General features: G+C 59.7%; 1 protein-coding gene across 2 annotated transcripts in view; it reads left to right on the top strand.

The window, feature by feature from the left end:
- Vgll4 (vestigial like family member 4) overlaps positions 1–21,711 on the top strand; it is an 88,765-nt gene that overhangs the window by 56,547 nt on the left and 10,507 nt on the right. For both annotated transcript variants that reach the window (XM_042679889.1, XM_042679888.1), the window contains one exon: positions 12,523–12,709. In XM_042679889.1, the coding sequence (XP_042535823.1) occupies positions 12,523–12,709 (187 nt within the window). The remainder of the gene's footprint in view (positions 1–12,522; positions 12,710–21,711) is intronic.

Here is a 21,711-nt window from a genome sequence, read left to right as displayed (position 1 = left end):
TTCCTTGCGTGGAGGAGGATTTCTCTTCCACGGTGGATTGTGTCATGGTCCCCACCCTTGGGGACTAAGAACAGCACCGTGTATTTTTAGTGTCTTGAGTCACCGTTTTCTGCTCAGCACTCTCACCTCTTTCAGATGGTTTGAAAATGCACACGATGAACTATAGCTCTTCAAAACCCATGTGTCCTATGAACACAGAGTGGGTTAGAAACCCAGCCTGGTCTAGTTTTGGTCCTGGTTGTCAGGGAATTCCGCAGGCCGGATTCATGCTAGAATCCCTGCTTAGGAAATGTGCCGTAGGGTGGGAACTGAGTATCCTGGCACTAAGGCCATGCTGTATCCCAATTCTTCCCTTTGCTCTGGATCCTTCGAAAAGTGGTATGGTGGTGGAGGCTCAGGGCCTCTGGCCCTGTTGAGGTTTGGCAAGGGGAGGGCTCTGCAGGTAAGCTTCCCCACCCTTGGCGGCCCTTCCAGGAGGAAGGTTTGCTTTGCTTGTGGATCGGGAGGTCTCACCCTTGCTTGCCCCTTTCTGGTAAGGCAGTCCTGGCAGGGGCTTCTGGTGGCGGAGGCCTGCTCACCTCCACGTGGTCAAGCAGAGGCATCAAGGGCAGAGGCAGGAAGGGGTGTGGTCCCCAGATACCCTTCAAGGACCAGCTTCCAGTGACTTCCTCTCTTAGAGCTTTCCATGACCCCTCAGGTAGGGGATGGAGCCCCAGATACCTCCTTGTCCTTTGGGAGATACTAATTAAACCCACAAAAGTGTTCATTTTTGTCTTATGAATTTTGTAAATATTTATAACATGGAATGAGTTGTTTTAAAAGGTGGCTCCCAGCTGGGCGCTGGTGGCTCACGCCTGTCATCCTAGCTACTCAGGAGACTGAGATCTAAGGGTCTCGGTTCAAAACCAGCCCGGGGAGGAAAGTCCGTGAGACTCTTGATCTCCAATAAACCACCAGGAAACTGGAAGTGGCGCTGTGGCTCAAGTGGTAGAGTGCTCACCTTGAGCTGAAGAGCTGAGGGACAGAGCCCAGGCCCAGAGTTCAAGCCCCATGACCGACAATAACAACAACAAAAAAGATGGCTCCCCTAAAGAGCGTCTCTTTTGTGGGCTGTTCCCTTCAGCTTTCCTGCCCTGCATTTCAGGGGTCCACGGTGCCACCATTTCACCAGAAGGAGCTGGCTGGAACAGTGCCCAGTGTTCCTCCAGAGCCAGTTGAGACCGGTCTCTGCAGCCGGAGTTCCTCTTTGTCTATCTCTGGCCCTCCCCTTTCCGTAGACTTTGAGAAACATGCTGGTTGCTAATCGTGCTCAGCTTTTGGGTCTAATTTGGATTTTTTTGAACTTTTTTTATTGTAAACATACTGTACAGAGGGGTGACAGTTACATGAGCAAGGTCATGAGTACATCCTCCTTTGTTTTTCCCCTTCCATCCCTTCCCCCCACCTCTACAACTACCCCCCACCCATCTGGATTTTTTTTGGGAGGGGGAGAGGAATGCTGGTCTTGGGGCTTTGACTCAGGGCCTGGGCACTGTTCCTGAGCCTTCTTTCTCAAAGCTAGTGTTGTATTACTTTTGAAAGCTCCAGTTTTGGCTTTTTTGGAGATAAATTGGAGCTGAGTCGCATGGACTTTCCTGCTTTGGCTGACTTTGGTTCATGATCTCAGCCTCTCGAGTCGGGAGCGTTATAGGTGTGAGCCAGCGGCGCCCAGCTTGTTGGCAAGCAAGCTCCTTTGCTGCTTCTGTGTCATGGGCCCTTCCTTCCATTTTCCAGCACACTGACTTGATCCTAGGGGACCGTCTTTTGTCTTTGCAGGGAAACTGGTTCCTGTGTGGGTTAACATGGGCCCTGGGATTGGATGATGACGATGCCAGTCATGTCTTCTCCATGCTGTGGGTGCTGGGGTTGGATAACTATGATATCAGTCATTGTCTCCCTTGTTGGAAGCAATGAAAGCCCTGCCTGGGGTAGGAGAGGTTGAGGTTGATGGTCTCGCCCTTTGTAAATTCCTTGCGGGAACTCGTTGTTGGAGTAAATGGATAGCCCCAGTGGGCAGAGCCTGAGGGAGAACCAGAAAGAAAGTGCCAGGAGAGTCCCGGCTTCCAGTCAGACAGAAACCCTTCCACGGCGCGTGTCTAGTCTGCTGGGGTTGGCACCGTAACGTGTGTTACCGCGCAGGCCACGGTGCCCTGAAAGCAAGACTGCAGCGAGGTGGAGAGTGGGAGACCCTGGCTGCCGGTGGCACCGCGAGGTGGGAGCTTGCAGTGGTGATGGTGAGCAAGTGACATCAGTATTGCCAGCCAGCCGGACAGTGACGTTGCCAGAAGCTGGCCGCCTTGTAGACCCCACATCAAAACGTTTCAGGGTGGCTGTCTTCAGTGTGATTGCATCGGCCACGTGGGCAGAGCTGCGCGCAGTCCGGGAGCCGGCCGGCCCCAGAGCCATTGACAGCCTGGCTTTAAGAAAATAGTTTGGCACACACGCAGTTTCTGCAATCTATTAATAGTGTGACATCGCATTACATTGTTTTGTATGGCTTTGGGATGACAGATTGAACTTCTGAAATGCCAGCGCGTCTCTGGTGAAGGGCCCTGTTACCCATTAGTCTCCTAAGAACCGAGCAACAAAGGACCTGGGGATGTGGCCCACGCAGTAAAGTAGCTGCTTAGCAAGCATGAGGCTCTGAGTTCAAATCCTGGTGCCATCGCCCTCAACCCCACCACACAGAAAAAAGAAGAGACCGTGACAAATGCTGCCAGAGACACAGCAGTGCTGGTGGGGTGGGGCTGTGCAGCGGCACCGTGGCCACTTTGGAAAATAGTTCTCTAGAATGTTAGCTGGCTAGTTCTGGTCCCTAGTGTTCCGTTCTCAGATGCAAACCCAGGCGACCTGAAAGCATCCTTACATAAACTGGTCCACAAATGTCTGGAGCAATATTCCTTGTAATAGAACCAGTCCAGCCCCGGTGGCTGGACAGGAAGAGTGTGGTATATCCACACAGGGGAATATTACGTGGCCCTGTAAGGGCGTAGAGGACTTGTGTTACAGGTGTGAGCATGGGAAGCGTGGATTCTGTTTCTGAGTGTGTTTGGATTGGGACGGAGGTGGACGTGACAGGTGATTGCTGGTGGGGTGGGCTTCTTTTTGTGACGTTAAGGTATTCTGGAAGTCCGATGGGTTGATCATTGTATAGCCCCCTGTGTAAATACCCTAACCACGTTGTGCCGGACCGTGTGAATGGGTGAGTTAGTGCCTGGGTTCGGTCTCAGTAATGTGGCTATGGGCTTGGGGTCGGGAGTGGAGAATGCTGTTCTCCATTTGATTCTCTGCAGTCACTCCGAGTGAAGACGGTTACATCAGAATGTGTTGTGTGTAGTGGCTGCAGGTCACGCCTGCAGGTCACGGGGGCCTGCCTCGGTCCGGGCGGCTGCTGCAGGGCACCGGGCTTTTAGAGCAGATTCTGGAATTGGCTTTTTGTCATGGTTGGATTCTGGGTGGGTTTTTTTTTGGTTCTGGGGTGGAACCCGGGCCTTGCGCCTGCTGGGTAAGCTCTGTGCTACTGGGCTTCACGCCAGCCCCTGGCTGCCTTACTTCGGGAATTACACCTGTTGTAAACCAAGATCTTTACAAGGGGTACGTGGCGGGGGCAGGAGTTGGGGCTGGGGGAGGAGAAGGGGAGCAGACGGACGGAGGTCGGGACATTGGCAGCTGGTGAGTTCCAGGGCCACGCGTGTGCATTGCAGGATGCTCAGCTCCACTGGCGCTCGTCATCTGGCCGAGGAAGTCCCGCCCCTTTGCCTACTGGTCGCAGAGGTGATTGGAAGCGGGTGGAGGGAATGCCCGTCGCGCTGCTTGAGCTTGCCCTAGACGGAGCACTTCGAGCGATTCCTAGCCGGTCCACGCTGGCTGCTCCCTGTTCAGTGGCCGATGCCTGCTCCCCTTCCACGGCTTGCTGTGGTGTCCTCCCCAAGGGACCTGGCGCGGCTCCAGCCTTTCCTGTTTCCGGGCGTGGCCTTGGGCAAGTTGCCTGTCCACTTTGGCCTCTGTTTCCCCTGTGTGGAAGGGGTTAGGTTCCCCGTGATGGCAGAGTTAGGAGGATGGAGCCAGAACCCCCTGACCTGAGAGCCCCTCTGCCAGGCTTCGGTCTGGGCTCGCTGCCGGTGTAGTTTGGGGGGGGGGGTGCCTGTCAAGCCCCGGAAAGCCTGTGAGTGCCCAGGGAAAGGTATGGTCACTGGGGTGTGCATCTCAGGGAGGGGTTGGCTTGAATCTCGTAAGGCCCCCCCCACCCCCGTAGGCGCCCACCCCAGGAGCTTGTGTGTGTGGCTGTGCTGGGTGAGGGCCGCGCGCAGGCCTGGTTGGGGTGGAATGAGGGGCTTTCTGCACCCCTCAGCCATTGTGGCGGACGTAGGCCGGCTCTCACGCTGCCTCAGGCAGGCGTGGGGGGCTCCTGGAGAGGTCCAGCCACTGAGTGTCCCCAGACTTAGACTGATACCGTCCCAGGAGGAAAAACCACTCCAATAGAAGATTGTGTGCCGTCTCAGGGATGTCAGATTTCCAAATCCCTGGACCTCATTCATGGGAGCTGGAAGCCATGCCCGCTGCTCTGTACTTGGGGGTTCCCATCTCCTCTTCCCACCCACTGGAGGAAGGCTAGTTTGCGGCTCTGCTGGGGGTGCTGTGCGGCGGGTGAGGGGTGAGGGGTGATAGACGGCGTGTGCAGGAAGCGGGCCTCTGACCCCAGCTCCATTGTCCCCACCCACCCCCACCCCGGCCTTTGAAGTGGCACAGCCTTTCATCTTCTCTCATTTTCACTTAATGACAGCCTGGCCTTTGATCAGCCCAAGTTCCCTCTTCTCTGGCTTCAGGATAAGTGGCTGGGAGTGAAGGAGAGACCTTTAGGAGGCCCAGGACCCACCAACGGCTGTGACTTTTATGGGCACAATAGCTGGTTAACCTTCCTATCTTAAGTCAATACACCCGAGGGGAGCGGGAGCGAGGGCCGGCCTTCCTGGTCTCTGTGTAATGCAACTGAAGGGAGGCAGGGGTGGGAGGAGGGGAGTTAGGAATAAAAGTTAGGCCTCCTCTCTCCTCAGATCAGCGTGGGAAGCCAGCCAGCATGCCAGGACGGGCTGGGATTTGGGAACCCGCGAAGTGCTGTCTAGTGGTAGAATGTGTCTTTCCCGAGTAGGCTCGTGAGTTTTTAGTTTATCACTTAATGGCTCCTTCTCAGAGCTTGGTAATAAGGATATCCACAGAGCAGGTGTGGTTTTCACGAGGATGTTAAGATTTGTGATTAACCTGAGGATCTGGGGAGTTTCTGTAGTCCGTGCACAGGGCCCGGGGTGCGGCTCTCCAGGTAGAGCGTGGTCCTGGGCTCCGCGCTGAGCGAGCTGCCGAGGCCAGGGCAGTCCCCACTGCTCTGACCCTCCCCAGCCTCTCCCTGCGCCCTCCTTTGTTCACTGCCACCAGCCAGGCCCAACTGCCCGCCACACAGGCACGGTTTTGTTTTGTTTTGTCTTTTGTAGTGCTGGGGATTGAACCCAGGTCTTGGGCATGCTGGGCAACGGCTCTGCCCCGAGCGCCTTCCCCCCACCCCCACCCCGTCCTGGTGTATCTGGGTTCATCAAGCGGCTTTGCTTGCCTGGAGTTTTGGGGTGAAGATCTTGGGGGTGGGGGGCCCGGGGCCTGCCGGGGGGAGGGCGGGGGACAGTGCTGGCTCCGAGGACACAGTCGCTTTGGCCCAGGGTGAGGGTGAAGCAGAGCCTCCCCAGGCAGGAGGTCCTGCACTCGGTGGCACTCTCACCGTCTGGGGGGGGGGGGCCTGAGCCCTGGGACAGGGGGGAGGAGGGAGGGAGGGAAGATCACTCCCAGCACCAGGGGACTGGGCGCAGGGGGGGGGGGGAGAGGGGACCAGGGCTTGCTGGGGGAGGGGATCTGAGGTGCAGATGGCCTGGTGGGAAGTTCTAGGCTTGAGCCAGTTCTTCTGGGATCAGAGGCCAGGACACCCCACGGAGCCCACAGGGTGGGAAGAGCACCCGCCCGCCCTCACTGCCTGCCTGAACCATACACTCGCTACAACCCCGGGGGACTGGGCAGCCCTATGGACTGTGTCACTGGCCTCCATGTCCCTGGGAATGGCCTTGGGGCCCCCTGTGGGTCCCGGGCACTGCGGCCTGGCCCTGCCAGCACGTGTCGGTGCTTTATAAATGAAAGGAGACAAAAGCAGCAGGGCAGTTACACTGGAGAGCCTGAGGCTGAGGGCGTCCTCATTCCTGGAAGACGCAGAAGCCTTTTGAGGGCAAGTGTCACCCTCCACGGTCTTTTAAAAATGACCACAGTGATCACGCTCAGGAGGCTGAGGTCTCTGATCTCTAGTTAACCAGCAAAAAGCTGGAAAGAGAGCTGTGGCCCAAGTGGCAGAATGTGAGTGCCAGCCACGAGCAAAAAAAAAAAAAAAAAGACAGAAGAAGTTGAGGCCCCACTGCTTGCATAAAAACAGAACTTCTCTCAGGTGTGTGGGGGGGGTGCAGAGGTCAGTTCCGGGGAGCAGCTGGAGGTCAGGTACGGCACCCCACGGCCAATCCACGCCAATCCACGTTCTGAGCTTAAATGGTGTGAAAGCTGGCCGCTAGTGGCTCAGGCACTGTCCTCTTAACTACTGAGAGCCGAGGATCACAGTTCAACGCTAGCCAAGGGCGGGAAAGTCCGTGAGACTCTTACCTCCAATAAACTACCCAGAAAAGGCCGGAAGTGGCGCTGTGGCTCAGCTGAGCACTGGCCTTGAGCACAGAGAGGCTCTGGGACAGAGCCCAGGCCCTGAGTTCAAGGCCCAGGATGGGCTTAAAAAAAAGTATGAAATAAAAATGGGGAAAAAAATCACTTGTTTGGGCCAGTGTCCCTTTCACTGACCACGTTTACAAAATCTGGCTTTGCAAGGCCCGGTGGACCATGCCAGCATCCTTGGCCCTGTGAACCGTGAATGCAGTTCAAGACTGGGCTGTGAACCTTGTGCCCGGCTTTAAGGCTTGGGCAATGCACTCCTTTTTGAAACGTGCATATTTAGCAAGGTCAGTAATGTGAGTTAATGAAGCTTCGGCATGGCGGACGGTCTCCAAGTGACCTTGACTGTGTGCCTGTCACCCCACACCCCTGCTCGGTCGACACCCCACTCCCCTGCTCGCCTGTGGGGGCCGGCAGGGGCTGGAGCATCCACCGCTTCCCTGTGGAGCAGGATTTAGTCTTTACGGCAGGCCATGTCTGGATGTGATTACTGCAAGTTTCTTTTCAAATTAGTACTTTATGATAATTCAATTTATTTAAAGCAGTTTAGTATTTGGTATTATTAAAGTATTTAGTATTATTTAAAAATAATTCAATTTCTGTACAGTCTATTTAAAGCACTTCAGTATAAATGCACAATGCATGTTGAAAATGATGGACGTCTCTTGGGGATGTTTTAAATTCACACGTACACACACACACACACTAGGATTCAGTTGTTGAAGCAGTGTGAGCGTATAGAGGCCAGAGCTGTGTGCCCGCCCCCCCCCCCGCCCCCCCTCCCCAGCTTCTACCGCTCATCGTGGGGCGGCCGCTGGGCTCCGGGAGTCCCAGCCGCATCTGTCCGGCAGCCCTGGCTCACTCTGTCCCGGCCCTTCTGCCTGTGTCCTCCTGGGCCCGGGCTGGGCCTGGGGGCAGCCTCACCAGCACCTCCGCCGGCCAGGCCCTGTGTTCTGTTCTACCCCGCAGGGAGCCCGAGCTGGGCTGTGTGCTTCCCAGTGGAGAACTCCATCCTACTCTGTGCTCGCACTCAGCGCTCCACCCTCCTTCCTCCCCCCCCCCCCCCCCCCCCGCCACCTTGATGCAGCCTGGGGGCTGAAGTCCATGATGAAGGCCCTGGGGTGTCTGCTCTGAGACCCGGCCTCTAGCTGGCAGGTGGCCTGTGTGAGGACAGCGAGGCCTCCTTGGAGGCCCCCAGCTATGTGACACGCTGTCTCCCCTCTCCCTCCTCTCCCTCCTCTCCCTCCCCACCTGACCCTTCCCTCCCCCCCCACCCCAACTCCCTGCCATGTGCGTGCCCCCCCCCCCCATGAGCCTTCTGATCTTTGGGGGGCACTTCCCAGTGGCCAGATGGGCGCCCCCTGGCTGTCGAGATGCTGCTCCTGTTGCCTGAAACCGTTGTGACGTCATGCTGACGACGAGGATTGTGGTGACAGGGTGACTGACAGGTTTCACAGGCAGAGACCACAGCCCACCGGCCAGGCCACTTAAGCTGAGGCTCAGCCCCCCAGATCTGAGCTGGGGCTCTGGGAGCTTAGAGCTGGGGTCTGCGGCCACCAAGCCACAAGGCAGAAGTCCTGAGTGTGGCAGCCCAGGGGCAGGAGATGGGGGCCCGGACCCCAGGTGCTAGAATTACACCCGGAGGTCGGCATGCTTCGCCAGGTGCCTTAAGGTCCTCCATGAGATGAAAACCAACAGCAAAGGGAATCGGAACAGGGCGGCCATAGCTGGTGCTGCCGATTTCACGGTGCCCCCTCCAGCCGCTCCTTCCTGAGGGGGGAGGGATCCGAGCTGGCCTGGAGGGTGGGCTTTGCCCTGCACCGCCCCCGTCCTGGTGGAGCTGTGGGAGACACCGGGGAGAAGGCCGGGAGGGTCCCGTGGCTCTTCTGAAGCCGAATGGCTGCCATCCCTGTGCTGCCGTCAGCACGCTGTCGTGGCTGTGGTCAGACGGGAGCCAGTCAGCGCAGCTGGGTAACCCAGCTGTGGTTTTGTCTTGACTTTAGGGTCACGTAGATCAAGGCCATGCGTGGAGGAGAATAGAAAGTTTCTGTTGGGCAAGGCATAGAGATTTTTGTAGAGAAAAGAAAAATCCATCCTTGAAAGTTAGCTGGGAGCTGGTGGTGGCTCACAGATGTCATTCTAGCTGATTGGGAGACTGAGGTGAGGAGGATCATGGTTTGAGGCCAGCCCTGTCAGAAAAGTTGAAGAGACCCCTACTTCACCCGTAGCTGGGTGCAGTGTTGCATAGGAAGCTGGGATTGGTCAGACTAACGAAGTCCAAGACTCCATCTCAAGGGAGAAAGCTGGGCCTGGTGGTACTCACCTGTCACGCTCGCCACAAAGAGAAGGTAAAAAGAGGAAGGCTGAGGTCCCAGTGTGCCCACACAGGAAACCAGAACCATCTCAGCCATAGCCAGTGCAAAACGGTGCTGGGGGCACGGCTCAGCAGCAAAGGGCCACCTCCACAAACCGGAATTTTGCTCCTTATGTTAGAGTTGACCCCGTGATTCAAAATAGCACGGTCATACTTTTCCACGTACATTGGGCATTTTCTTCAGCAACACACATCCTCATTTTAAAAGGCCAAGTACATCTTCACAGAGGGACCTCCTTAAAACACTGAGTGGACGGTTGTAGTAAAGCCACGTTGAGAGGCTCAGGAAACCCCGGTGCTCAGTTAGCTCATCTCCTCTCTCCTGTTTATATTTGGAAAAGAAAGACCTTCCTCTCTCCTTCACTTGCTGGCTCCTTGTGCAGGGGACGCACGAGGACACACGAAGAGACGGCCATCAGCCCCTTGGGAGCTCCTGATGGTCCCAGAGCCCGCGAGCCTCCGTGGTCTCCATCGGATGACACTGTAATGTTTCGGAATCTGGCTGAGCTGGGGTAGGTCAGCTTAATCGCAGGTGCGTGTTTATTTCAGGGCACACAGGAATGTCTGCTCTGTCTTGTTTAACAGTTAAGGACGGAGGAACCCAACCCGAGGGGAGAAGGGTGTGAGAATACTTTAACCCGGATTATTGATTGCGACAGTGAATGTGGTGATGTTGGAGTCTTGTCACCTACCCGGAGGCCGCTCTGGTTCGGGGGAGCGGCCTGCCGAGATGTCACCCAGGACAGTTGGGCAGCCTTTGCCACCACCAACTGCGCCCAGTTTGGTTGTCCCGAAACAGAAGCCCGCTAAGCCGCCCCTGGGCTCCTTTCAGCCTCTGGATTTGCCACTTCTGGAAATTTCACACCAGTGGAGTGAGAAGAAACATAATGCTTTGCGCCTGGCTCCTTGCGCTTTGCTCATCCGGGTCACGGCCCCAAGCAGTTCTGTGTTCCTCTTCATTGGCTGCATACGCTTCCATTGCTGGGAGCAGTTCTTTATTCCTCTTCATTGGCTGCATACGCTTCCATTGCTGGGATCGGGCCCGTTGTGTGTGGCTGTTCGTCAGTTACGGGCGCAGACTCAGCTGCGTGGAGCTGCGTGGACCTGCGTGGATACGGGGTGGTTTCTCGTGGGCCTGTGCCTCACACTCTTTCTCTGTGGTTACATCACTGTATTCGCATCAGGAATGCAGGAAGGTCCTGCCCGCTCGCTCCTCCCTCCCCCTCCCTGTCCTCCACCTCCTCCACCTCCACCTCTACCTCCTCCACCTCCACCTCCACCTCCACCTCCTCCACCTCCTCCACCTCCACCTCCACCTCCTCCACCTCCACCTCCACCTCCACCTCCTCCACCTCCACCTCCACCTCCTCTACCTCCACCTCCTCCACCTCCACCTCCTCTACCTCCACCTCCTCCACCTCCACCTCTACCTCCTCCACCTCCACCTCCTCCACCTCCACCTCCACCTCCTCTTCTTCCTCATGTTTGTGAATTCTGTTTGGTGGTGCTGGGGTGGCTTGGCTGGCAGCCTACCACTTGAGCCGGGCCTCCAGTCTTGCTTCGTGCTGGTTATTGTGGAGATGGAGTTTTACAAACTTTGCCTAGGCTGTGGCTGGCCTCAGTCCTTGGATCTCGGCCTTGTGACTAGCCGGGGTGAAGGGCCCCTGCTTGTTGGTTCTTCTGTCGTTTGGTGGTGAGTGGAAGCAGACCTCGGAGCTGCACCGGCATTGTTTCACGACGGGGTGGGGGGAGGGGATGCAGCCGGCGGGTGACGGCTGTGAAATGTCACAGCGAGCCCCGCGCGCGCGTGTGATTGGTGTTCCCTGCCCAGCTTCTGGCTGGGGAGCCAAGGCCCCGCCCCTGTCACCCTGGACTTCGCAGAGTGGCCGAACAGCGCGGGCACTTGTGTGTTGGGGTATTGAATTTCAAATGGAAAGTTCCAGTTTGCCACAGGGCCAGAGTCCGTCACGCGCGGTGTCTGAGGCGGGCGTGGGTCGCCGCGAGCTCGCAGGCTGGCGCTGGCTCACCCGTCCGGCAGGGCTCTTGTTTGTCTGGTAAACGCTCCAAAGGCCCCGTGCCGCGCTGTCTCTCCGCTGGCAGAGCCGCGTGCGTCCGCGGTGACGGGTGGCAGTCAGGACCGCCGCCCGTCGCCCATGGTGGGCTCAGGCCCGGGCTGGGCCTCCTCCAGCGGTGCCGGCCCCGCCACGCTGCCCCACAAGCGGCCACTGTCTGCGGCCCCGCGCTTCTCTCCCAAGTACTCATTACTCCTGTTTATAAGTTTAGAACGTACAAAGCCTTCATTATCCGGAAAGGTCATGCGTATTTCAGCTCCTGAGCCACCAGGCTTCACCCAGCACCAGCCCCCGACAGCCCCGGAGACTCAGACGCCAGCCGGACCGCGGCCCAGCCCCGAGCCCCGTCCCGGCCTCCGGACAATTTGCTTATGCAACGTCCATGACAAAGCTTCCTGCGGAGAATAATACATGTATTTAATGATATATATTTGACACATCCTTTTTAATATACCATAAGAATAAAGTGTTTACTTCTCATTAGATAACATTTCTTATTACTTCAAGGAAAATGTGAAAATGTGAACTATTGGTTCATGCCTCTCTGTCTCTGTCTCTGCCTGTCTCTCATCTTGGGACGTGAACTCAGGGACTCAGGGACTGGTCACAGTCCCTCAGCTTTTCCACTCAAGGCTCTACTGCTTGAACTCAGCTCCACTTCTGGCCTCTTGCTGGTTAATATAGAGACCTCTCTTAGGTTTGTCTTGGGGCTGGCTTTGACCCGTGATCCTTAGATCTCAACCTCGTGAGGTGAGGATGACATTGTAAGCCCCAGTGCCCGTCTTCCCTTTCCCCGTCTGCTTCCCCTTCCTCTCTTTCCCTATTTGAGAATGGAACTAAAACTCGGTACCTGACTCTTTGGCTCATTGACTGGCACTCTACCAACTGAGCCAGGCCTCCCAACTCCCTGTGCTCTTTTTTTCTTTTAAATAACAATACACTGAGGTTAGAATGTCCACGTAAGTGTGGAGGGAGCTGGCGTGGAGCTGGCGTGGTAGTGGTCTGGGTGCTCAGGACTCGGTCTCCGTGTGGTGTTGGAGCCCACGGCTTCGGGGTCTCCCTTTCCAGATGCTGCTCACTGCTGACCCCTCTGCTGTCTCCCGGCCTCGTTTCCTTTCAACTCCAAGTGCTGCACCCCCACCATGTCGCCTGCCCCCTACTTGGCAGTGGACGGATTTGCCCGTCACCATCCGCCTTTCGCCATGCCGGAACTTTCCACGGCCAGGGTCCGGGCGGGTGGGTGGGGTGGCCGCACTGTTGCCCCTCGTGACCACAGTGTCCTGTCTCCCTGCGCAGGTGAAGCCGCTCTCCGGGGAGAGCCCAGGATGCAGACGGTGGCGGTGGCGTCGGCGCTGAGCGGCCACCGCACGGGCCCGCCCCCCATCAGCCCCAGCAAGAGGAAGCTGAGCGCAGAGCCGGGGGACGAGCTGGACTGTGAAAACGACCGCGTCTCCAAGATGACCCGCATCTTCAGCCCCCACCTGTGAGTGTCCCTCCAGCCACCGAGGAGGGGGACTGCCACCGAGGAGGGGGGGCCGCCACCGAGGAGGGGGGCCGCCACCGAGGAGGGCTGGGGTTGGTGCCTTCGGCCTGGAAGACAAGGAGGCGATGTGTGGGGGCCAGGGTCGGGGTCCCCTCCGTAGGAGGGGGAGCTGGCCTGTGTGTGGGGGGCATGGCTGGCCCAGGGGCTGCCAGGGGCCTGACGCAGGGGTTGGAGATACTGCCTGGCACCAGAAGTCCTGGGTGCTGGGCCTCCCTCGGCTCCCTGGATGGCTGCTGCTGCTGTTATTAGTGTAAGGTAAATTAAAGTAGGTAGCTGATGAGTGAGAACACCATGATGTATTATTCCCCGCTGCCTGCCCTGTGGGGCCCTGTGGGGCTGGGAAGGGATGATGAGCTACCCTGGCCAGGACTTAGCTAGGCTAGGGGCGGGGAGGCATGGCCACGCTGGATGCAGGATGTGACCTCAGAGCCTGGGACCCTCTCCTGGTGGGGTGGGAGGTGTGATGGGAGGTGTGACCGGCTGCCTGGGATGTGACCTCAGAGGAGGGGGAGGTGTGCCGGTCACCCAGGTGCCGCTGTACTGGAGGAGACGCAGCCAAGAGGAGGGAGGAGTCTGCCCGCCTCCCGGTCACCTTACAGTTATTAACAAGCAGTTGTACAAAGGGGTTTCAGCTCATCAGCTTATGCCTACCATGCATCTCCATCAGCGTTAACCCCTTTGCACCCGCTGTCTCAGTATAAATTGTGCCAATGTCTGGGCCTCAGTTTCTCATTGGCAGCCTGAAAGGGGTCAAAACTGAAGTGCTCAGAAGCTGGGTTTGGCGGCCGCGTTTGTGTGGGAAGCCCGCTCTGTGGGGGCCCACTCTGGCCCTCCCCCTCCCCTCCCCTCCAGCTCAGCCCTCAGCACTCGCCCATTGTGGAGGCGCACCCCGAGTGTCTCCAGGGCTTGGACACCCTGGCCTTGCCCGGCCCTGTCCGCGGTGAGCGCTGTGTCCCGTGGGACCCGTGGGGGAGCAGCCGGGAGGCTGCTGCCCACGGCCGACCGGGAGGTGTGGTCCGAGGGTCTTTGCTTCCTCCCGCAGACAGCAGTCCGTCTGGCGGTGCTGCAGCAGCCCTGTGCTGTCTGCTGTCCTTGCATTCCGCGCAGTCCCCGCGGCCTGGCCTCTTGTGTTCAGAAGTATTTACCCTCGTATCAGTCACTGGCTTGTGAGTCAGAGGCTGAGCTCGCGCGCTGCAGCCTGTAATCCACCGCACTCAGGAATCTGCAGAGGCCTACCCCCCCCCCCCCCCGCCCCCTCTACCCCCCCCCCCTCCCCAGCCAAGCCCTGCTGTGGCCAACCTCTGGGGAAGGCTGGGCCAGGCCGCGCGCGCACACCTGCAGCTCCAGCTGTCCACACATTCCTCCTTCCCTCCTGCTGGCATTGCTGGAAGCCCAGCGCCTTCTCCCAACCACACCGGAGGGCTCCGTCCTTTCTCCTGGTTTTGCCTTGTGGGAAGCAGGAAGAGGGGTGGGCTGGTGACAGTGCCTGGTGGCCACCCGAGACCCTCCACCCCTGCCCCTCCACCCCTGCTCCTCCACCTCTTCCCACCCCTGCCCCTCCACCCCTGCCCCTCCACCCCTGCCCCTCCACCCCTGCCCCTCCACCCCTGCCCACCCCTGCCCCTCCACCCTTGCCCCTCCACCCCTGCCCCTCTACCTCTCCCCACCCCTGCCCCTCCACCCCTGCCCCTCCACCCCTGCCCCTCCACCCCTGCCCCTCCACCCCTGCCCCTCCACGTCTCCCCACCCCTGCCCCTCCACCCCTGCCCCTCCACCTCTTCCCACCCCTGCCCCTCCACCCCTGCCCCTCCACCCCTGCCCCTCCACCCCTGCCCCTCCACCCCTGCCCCTTCACGTCTCCCCACCCCTGCCCCTCCACCCCTGCCCCTCCACCTCTTCCCACCCCTGCCCCTCCACCCCTGCCCCTCCACCCCTGCCCCTCCACCCCTGCCCCTCCACCCCTGCCCCTCCACCTCTCCCCACCCCTGCCCCTCCACCCCTGCCCCTCCACCCCTGCCCCTCCACCCCTGCCCCTCCACCTCTCTCCACCCCTGCCCCTCCACCCCTGCCCCTCCACCTCTTCCCACCCCTGCCCCTCCACCCCTGCCCCTCCGCCTCTCCCCACCCCTGCCCCTCCACCCCTGCCCCTCCACCCCTGCCCCTCCACCCCTGCCCCTCCACCCCTGCCCCTCCGCCTCTCCCCACCCCTGCCCCTTCGCCTCTTCCTTCTGACACTCACCAGCAACGAAGGCTTGGCAAGTCACTTCCTGCTTCCCGTGTTCTTGAATTTGTAAAATGGCAAGGCGCATGTTCATGGGCTGTTGTGAACAGTAAGGTTCAAATACGCACCAGTCAGTTGATGTTTTTGTTATTAGTAATAAGAGAACTGCAGCTTGAACTCGGGGCCTTGGGCCTGCTCGGCCGGTGCTCTGCCACTGGAGACATGGTCCTAGCCCTAGGAATTCCGTTTTAAGATGGTGATGATGACGGTCCATCTGATGGTGAGAATGCACGCATTGTGGTTTGAATCCAGCCTTCCTCACGTGGTTATGACAGTGGGGCAGCGCGTGGCAGCCGGAGGTGCACACGGCTTTGGTGGGTTCATGGGGTGACCTTGAGGTCACGGCGAGGTGTCAGCGAAGGGTGGGGGGCGGGGCGGTGTGTGTTGCTGATGTGGAGCACCTGCCTGGCGTGTGCCAGTTCCCGGCTCCGTCCTTAGAGCTGGGGAGGGGAAGACAGGAGAGAGAGAGCCTTGTGAAATTTGGTGTGCAGCTTGAAACGCGCAGCATTGCACAGAGCTCAGGCAGGCAGAAGGAGCCAGGGCTCGGACTCACAGTTGTCAGCTGGGCTTCCCTCATTTTTATATTGTGATGAAATACATATAAAATACGTCATCTTCAACGTTTTTGTTATTATTGTTGGGGCTGAGGTTTGAACTCGGGGCCTCTCTGTTGCTAGCTGAGCATTCTACCATGTAAGCCATGCTGCATACTTTTTTATTAGCTGTTTTTACAACAGCCTCAAGTTTTTTGCCTCCAAGCTGACCTCCGCTGTGAACCTCCCCGTCTGCCTCCTGCCTAGCTGGTGATACAGGCATGCACCATCACACCCGACGTGAGATCGAGCCTTGCTCACTTTTGCATTGGCCGGACTCAGACTGCTATCCTCCTGTTTCTGCTTCCCTCCTAATTGGGATTACGAGCTTGTACCACTGTGTCCAGCCTTCATCTTAACCGTCTTCAGATATGTGTGGGATGTGTGTAGCTCCAGCCGAGGGCTCCATCCTCACTGAGCATTGGTGGTACCCCTGTGTTTCCTAAGATGTGAGTGACAGATTTCACAGGCCAGTTGTCCTTTGATTGGCTAAGACGTCTCCCATTTGGGCCCTAGTGTGCACCCCATTTCTGTTCTGTGTCTCAACATGTTCTGTATAATGATGCTTCCACCTGCTTCCCAGAGAAAAGTCCTTGGATATTTGCCTCTTTAAGGAGAAAGCACAATTTTTTTTTTTTTTTTTTGTATTTTGTCTTCTTAAAATCTGTGGGTCACACGTAATGTGCCTGCGTGGTACTTGTCAGTAAAGAAGTCGCATCTCATGGGAAGCGTCTGTGTTGGAGAGCGGGTGGGCTGTGAGTGAGGAGCTCCAAGTGTCCCAGCGCCGCCGCCGTGCTGCCCGGGCAGAGCTGGCGGGGCAGGAGCCGGCCACGAGCCGTTGTGGATACCAGGAGCGCTGTTATTCCAGCCATGGTCACTGGGCCTCCGGTGCTGCATGTGTCCCGCTGGTGCAGCCTCCTGGTGCTGCATGTGTCCCGCTGGTGCAGCCTCCTGGTGCTGCATGTGTCCCGCTGGTGCAGCCTCCTGGTGCTGCATGTGTCACGCTCTGCAGCCTCCTGGTGCTGCATGTGTCACGCTGGGGCAGCCTCCTGGTGCTGCGTGTGTCACGCGCTGGTGCAGCCTCCTGGTGCTGCGTGTGTCACGCTCTGCAGCCTCCTGGTGCTGCGTGTGTCACGCTCTGTGCAGCCTCCTGGTGCTGCGTGTGTCACGCTCTGTGCAGCCTCCGGTGCTGCATGTGTCACGCGCTCTGCAGCCTCCTGGTGCTGCATGTGTCACGCTCTGCAGCCTCCTGGTGCTGCATGTGTCACGCTCTGCAGCCTCCTGGTGCTGCATGTGTCACGCTCTGCAGCCTCCGGTGCTGCATGTGTCACACTGGTGCAGCCTCCTGGTGCTGCGTGCGTCACGCTCTGCAGCCTCCTGGTGCTGCATGTGTCACGCGCTGGTGCAGCCTCCTGGTGCTGCGTGTGTCACGCGCTGGTGCAGCCTCCTGGTGCTGCGTGTGTCATGCGCTGGTGCAGCCTCCTGGTGCTGCGTGCGTCACGCTCTGCAGCCTCCTGGTGCTGCATGTGTCACGCGCTGGTGCAGCCTCCTGGTGCTGCGTGTGTCACGCGCTGGTGCAGCCTCCTGGTGCTGCGTGTGTCATGCGCTGGTGCAGCCTCCTGGTGCTGCGTGTGTCACGCGCTGGGGCAGCCTCCTGGTGCTGCATGTGTCACGCGCTGTGCAGCCTCCTGGTGCTGCGTGCGTCATGCGCTGGTGCAGCCTCCTGGTGCTGCGTGTGTCACGCTCTGCAGCCTCCTGGTGCTGCGTGTGTCACACTGGGGCAGCCTCCTGGTGCTGCATGTGTCACGCTGGTGCAGCCTCCTGGTGCTGCGTGTGTCACGCTCTGCAGCCTCCTGGTGCTGCGTGTGTCACGCTCTGCAGCCTCCTGGTGCTGCATGTGTCACGTGCTGGTGCAGCCTCCTGGTGCTGCGTGTGTCATGCGCTGGTGCAGCCTCCTGGTGCTGCGTGTGTCACGCGCTGGTGCAGCCTCCTGGTGCTGCATGTGTCACGCGCTGTGCAGCCTCCTGGTGCTGCGTGCGTCATGCGCTCTGCAGCCTCCTGGTGCTGCGTGTGTCACGCGCTGGTGCAGCCTCCTGGTGCTGCGTGTGTCATGCGCTCTGCAGCCTCCTGGTGCTGCGTGTGTCACGCGCTGGTGCAGTCTCCTGGTGCTGCGTGTGTCACGCGCTGGGGCAGCCTCCGGTGCTGCGTGCGTCACGCGCTGGGGCAGCCTCCTGGTGCTGCGTGTGTCACACTGGTGCAGCCTCCTGGTGCTGCGTGTGTCACGCGCTGGGGCAGCCTCCTGGTGCTGTGTGTGTCACACTGGGGCAGCCTCCTGGTGCTGCATGTGTCACACTGGTGCAGCCTCCTGGTGCTGCGTGCGTCACGCGCTGGTGCAGCCTCCGGTGCTGCGTGTGTCACACTGCAGCCTCCTGGTGCTGCGTGTGTCGCGCACTGTGCAGCCTCCTGGTGCTGCGTGCGTCACGCGCTCTGCAGCCTCCTGGTGCTGCGTGCGTCACGCGCTGGTGCAGCCTCCTGGTGCTGCGTGTGTCACACTGGTGCAGCCTCCGGTGCTGCGTGTGTCACGTGCTGGTGCAGCCTCCGGTGCTGCGTGCGTCACGCGCTGGTGCAGCCTCCTGGTGCTGCGTGTGTCACGCGCTGGTGCAGCCTCCGGTGCTGCGTGTGTCACGCGCTGGTGCAGCCTCCGGTGCTGCGTGTGTCACGCTCTGCAGCCTCCGGTGCTGCGTGTGTCACGCTCTGCAGCCTCCGGTGCTGCGTGTGTCACGCTCTGCAGCCTCCGGTGCTGCGTGTGTCACGCGCTGGTGCAGCCTCCGGTGCTGCGTGCGCCACGCGCTGGTGCAGCCTCCTGGTGCTGCGTGCGTCACGCGCTGGTGCAGCCTCCGGTGCTGCGTGTGTCACGCGCTGGTGCAGCCTCCGGTGCTGCGTGTGTCACGCGCTGGGGCAGCGCCAAGGTGTCACGCAGGGACACGCTCTCCCTTTGCATTACCCTAGTACCACTGTCACATTGGCCTGTTGTCCTTGTAGCTGATTTCACCAAGCTGCCCAGGAGCGACGGGGGTGAGCCGGACCTGCCCTGCACTTGCGGGGCCTTGAGTTCAAGCCCCAGACCACAAAACCCAAAGTTAAGGTTGGAGGAAAGCACCAGGAACCCGCAGTGCCGGCGCTGGCGGTCGTGTGCGGCGGTGTGCGGCCCGCACGGAGGCCCGGCCCCTCCTGAGGGAGCGGGAGGCAGCCCCAGCGCTCCCTCCTGAGCTCCCCTCCCTGCGGCAGCCCCCCCCCCCCCACGGGGGTGCAGCAGGTCGGAGTGGTTTTGTTCATGGCTATTCCCATTGGGTCTTAACCTTTGTGGATAGGAGTTTAGACACTCACATGCTGTCCAGCTTGAAATCGGTCTTAGAAAGCTCACTGCCCCTTCGCTGTGTGCAAACACGCAACGTCTCCCTCCCTCCCTCTCCCTCCTTCCCTCCTGAGTGGCTGGGATTACAGGCAGGAGCCGCCAGCGCTGGCTTTGTGTGCTTTTATGTTCATCATTCGGGCATTGGTATCCTGGCCTCACACCAGCTCTGCCTGTGGAGGGCGCACAGCCCGCCCGCCTGTGTGCGTCAGTCTCTAGGCTAGCCCCCTGGTTGGACATTAGGTCATGCCCATGTTTCACACCACAGTGCTGCCACAGCGGCCCGTGCTTTGTGACTTCCTGCGTGTTCGTGACAGAACAAGAGCTCTGGGCAGCGAACGGTGGGCGGTGACTTGTGATGAGCTTGAGACCCAGTGTGGGCTGCCTGGGTCTGCAGAGGCCTCTGTGCTGGCGACTTGGGCAGCTGAAGCCGGTTTCACCTGCTAGATCCTGGGGCAGTGTGCCAGGGGTGGGTGTGCAGTTGAACTGTGCAGACAGGCAGCTGAACTGGGTGCTCACTGGCCCTGTGCTGGGTACCTGGGATGTATCATCTCATTTAACCCAGGTCACACATGCAGCCCTTCATAACAGGTAGACACCTGTCTGTCCATGTATCTATCTACCTTCTTTCCTGCCTGAGCAGACGTGGAGCTCTACCCCTGAGCCACCTTCCCACCCCTTGGACTCACTTCACCAGCCAATAGTGACTGGTGTCAGCGTTGAAGGGATACCGCGGTGCCTTGGTTCCCCTCGGTGGGGTCTGGGAGTGGCAGAGGACGGGTCTCTTCCAGCTTCCTGCCGCCCCTGGCCTCGCTGTGCAGGCTCCGGGAGCTCCCAGTCTCCCCAGACCACGGATGGGTTGATTTTAGTCACCTATGGACCTGGCGCAGGAGCGGAGCTGGAATGCAGTGAGGGTTTGTCTTTTTCAAGCCCTGCCTTCGACGCACACGTCAGGGTTTCCATCTGTTTCCCTCAAGGGGGCGGTAGGGAGAGCCAGGGTATTGTGAATGTTCCAGCAGGAGCTGCTCTGGGTGAGTCGTGAGCCCCAACCCCACGGCCTCCCGTGTGCGGGTGGCTGGGCCTGTGCGGCTGTGCAATGTGCGGCGTGCACGGTGTGCGGGTGGCTGGGCCTGTGCGGCCTGCACGGTGTGGGATGGCTGGGCCTGTGCGGCCTGCATGGTATGTGGCCTGCATGGTGTGCGGTGTGCAGTGTGCAGCCTGCGTGGTGTGCGGGTGGCTGGGCCTGTGCGGCCTGCATGGTGTGCGGGTAGCTGAGCCTGTGCGGTGTGCGGGTGGCTGGACCTGTGCAGCATGTATGGTGTGTGGCCTGTATGGTGTGCGGTGTGCACGGTGTGCGGGTGGCTGGGCCTGTGCGGCCTGCACGGTGTGCGGTGTGCACAGTGTGCGGCCTGCATGGTGTGCAGTGTGCACGGTGTGCGGGTGGCTGGGTCTGTGCGGTGTGCACAGTGTGCGGCCTGCAGTGTGCGGCCTGCATGGTGTGCGGTGTGCATGGTGTGTGGGTGGCTGGATCTGTGCGGCCTGCATGGTGTGTGGTATGCACGGTGTGTGGGTGGCTGGGCCTGTGTGGCCTGCATGGTGTGCGGTGTGCACAGTGTGTGGCCTGCACGGTGTGCAGTGTGCATGGTGTGTGGGTGGCTGGGCCTGTGCGGCCTGCATGGTGTGCGGTGTGCACTGTGTGTGGGTGGCTGGATCTGTGCGGCCTGCACGGTGTGCGGTGTGCACAGTGTGTGGCCTGCATGGTGTGCGGTGTGCACGGTGTGCGGGTGGCTGGGTCTGTGCGGCCTGCATGGTGTGTGGCCTGTGGCCTGCACGATGGTGTGCAGGTGGCTAGGCCTGTGCGGCCTGCACGGTGTGTGGGTGGCTGGGCCTGTGTAGCCTGCATGGTGTGTGGCCTGCACAGTGTGAGGATGCCTGTGCGGTGTGCGGGGGGCTGGGCCTGTGCGGCGTGTACAGTGTGCAGTGTGCACGGTGTGCGGGTGGCTGGGCCTGTGCAGTGTGCAGGTGGCTAGGCCTGTGCGGCGTGCACGGTATGCGGCGTGCATGGTATGCAGTGTACACAGTGTGCGGATGGCTGGGCCTGTGCTGCGTGTGCAGTGTGCACGGTGTGCGGGTGGCTGGGCCTGTGTGGCGTGTACAGTGTGCAGTGTGCACGGTGTGTGGGTGGCTGGGCCTGTGCGGCGTGTACAGTGTGCAGTGTGTGCGGGTGGCTGGGTCTGTGCGGTGTGCGTGTGGCTGGGCCTGTGTGGCGTGGGGGTGGCTGGGCCTGTGTGGCGTGCGTGGTGTGCGGCCTGCGGCCTGCACGGCACGCCGTGCCTGGGCTGTGGTTCTGCCTTTCTCTTCTGTGATGACACCTCTGGGACGTCCTGTGTGCTCTCTGCCACACTTGGGGATGTCCTGTGTACTCTGTGATCTAGTCTTGAGGTGAGGGTTAGGATCAAGGCTGGAAGTGTTCTTCCTCGTGGGGTGTCTGCTGGAGGTCACTGTCTGCAGGATGCTGGGTTGGGGGTCACTATCTGCAGAACTTTGGGGTGGGGATCACTTCAGGACTCTGGGTTAGGGGTCACTGTGCAGGGCTCTGGGTTGGGGGTCACTGTCTGCAGGGTGTTGGGTTGGGGGTCACTGCAGGATGCTGGGT

This window comes from Dipodomys spectabilis, unplaced genomic scaffold (genome assembly GCF_019054845.1).
Source record: "Dipodomys spectabilis isolate Male_0828 unplaced genomic scaffold, ASM1905484v1 ptg000054l, whole genome shotgun sequence".
In the NCBI taxonomy this organism is placed as follows: domain Eukaryota; kingdom Metazoa; phylum Chordata; class Mammalia; order Rodentia; family Heteromyidae; genus Dipodomys; species Dipodomys spectabilis.
The sequence above is the reverse complement of the archived record's forward strand: the minus strand, read 5'-3'. Positions and strand labels throughout refer to the sequence as shown.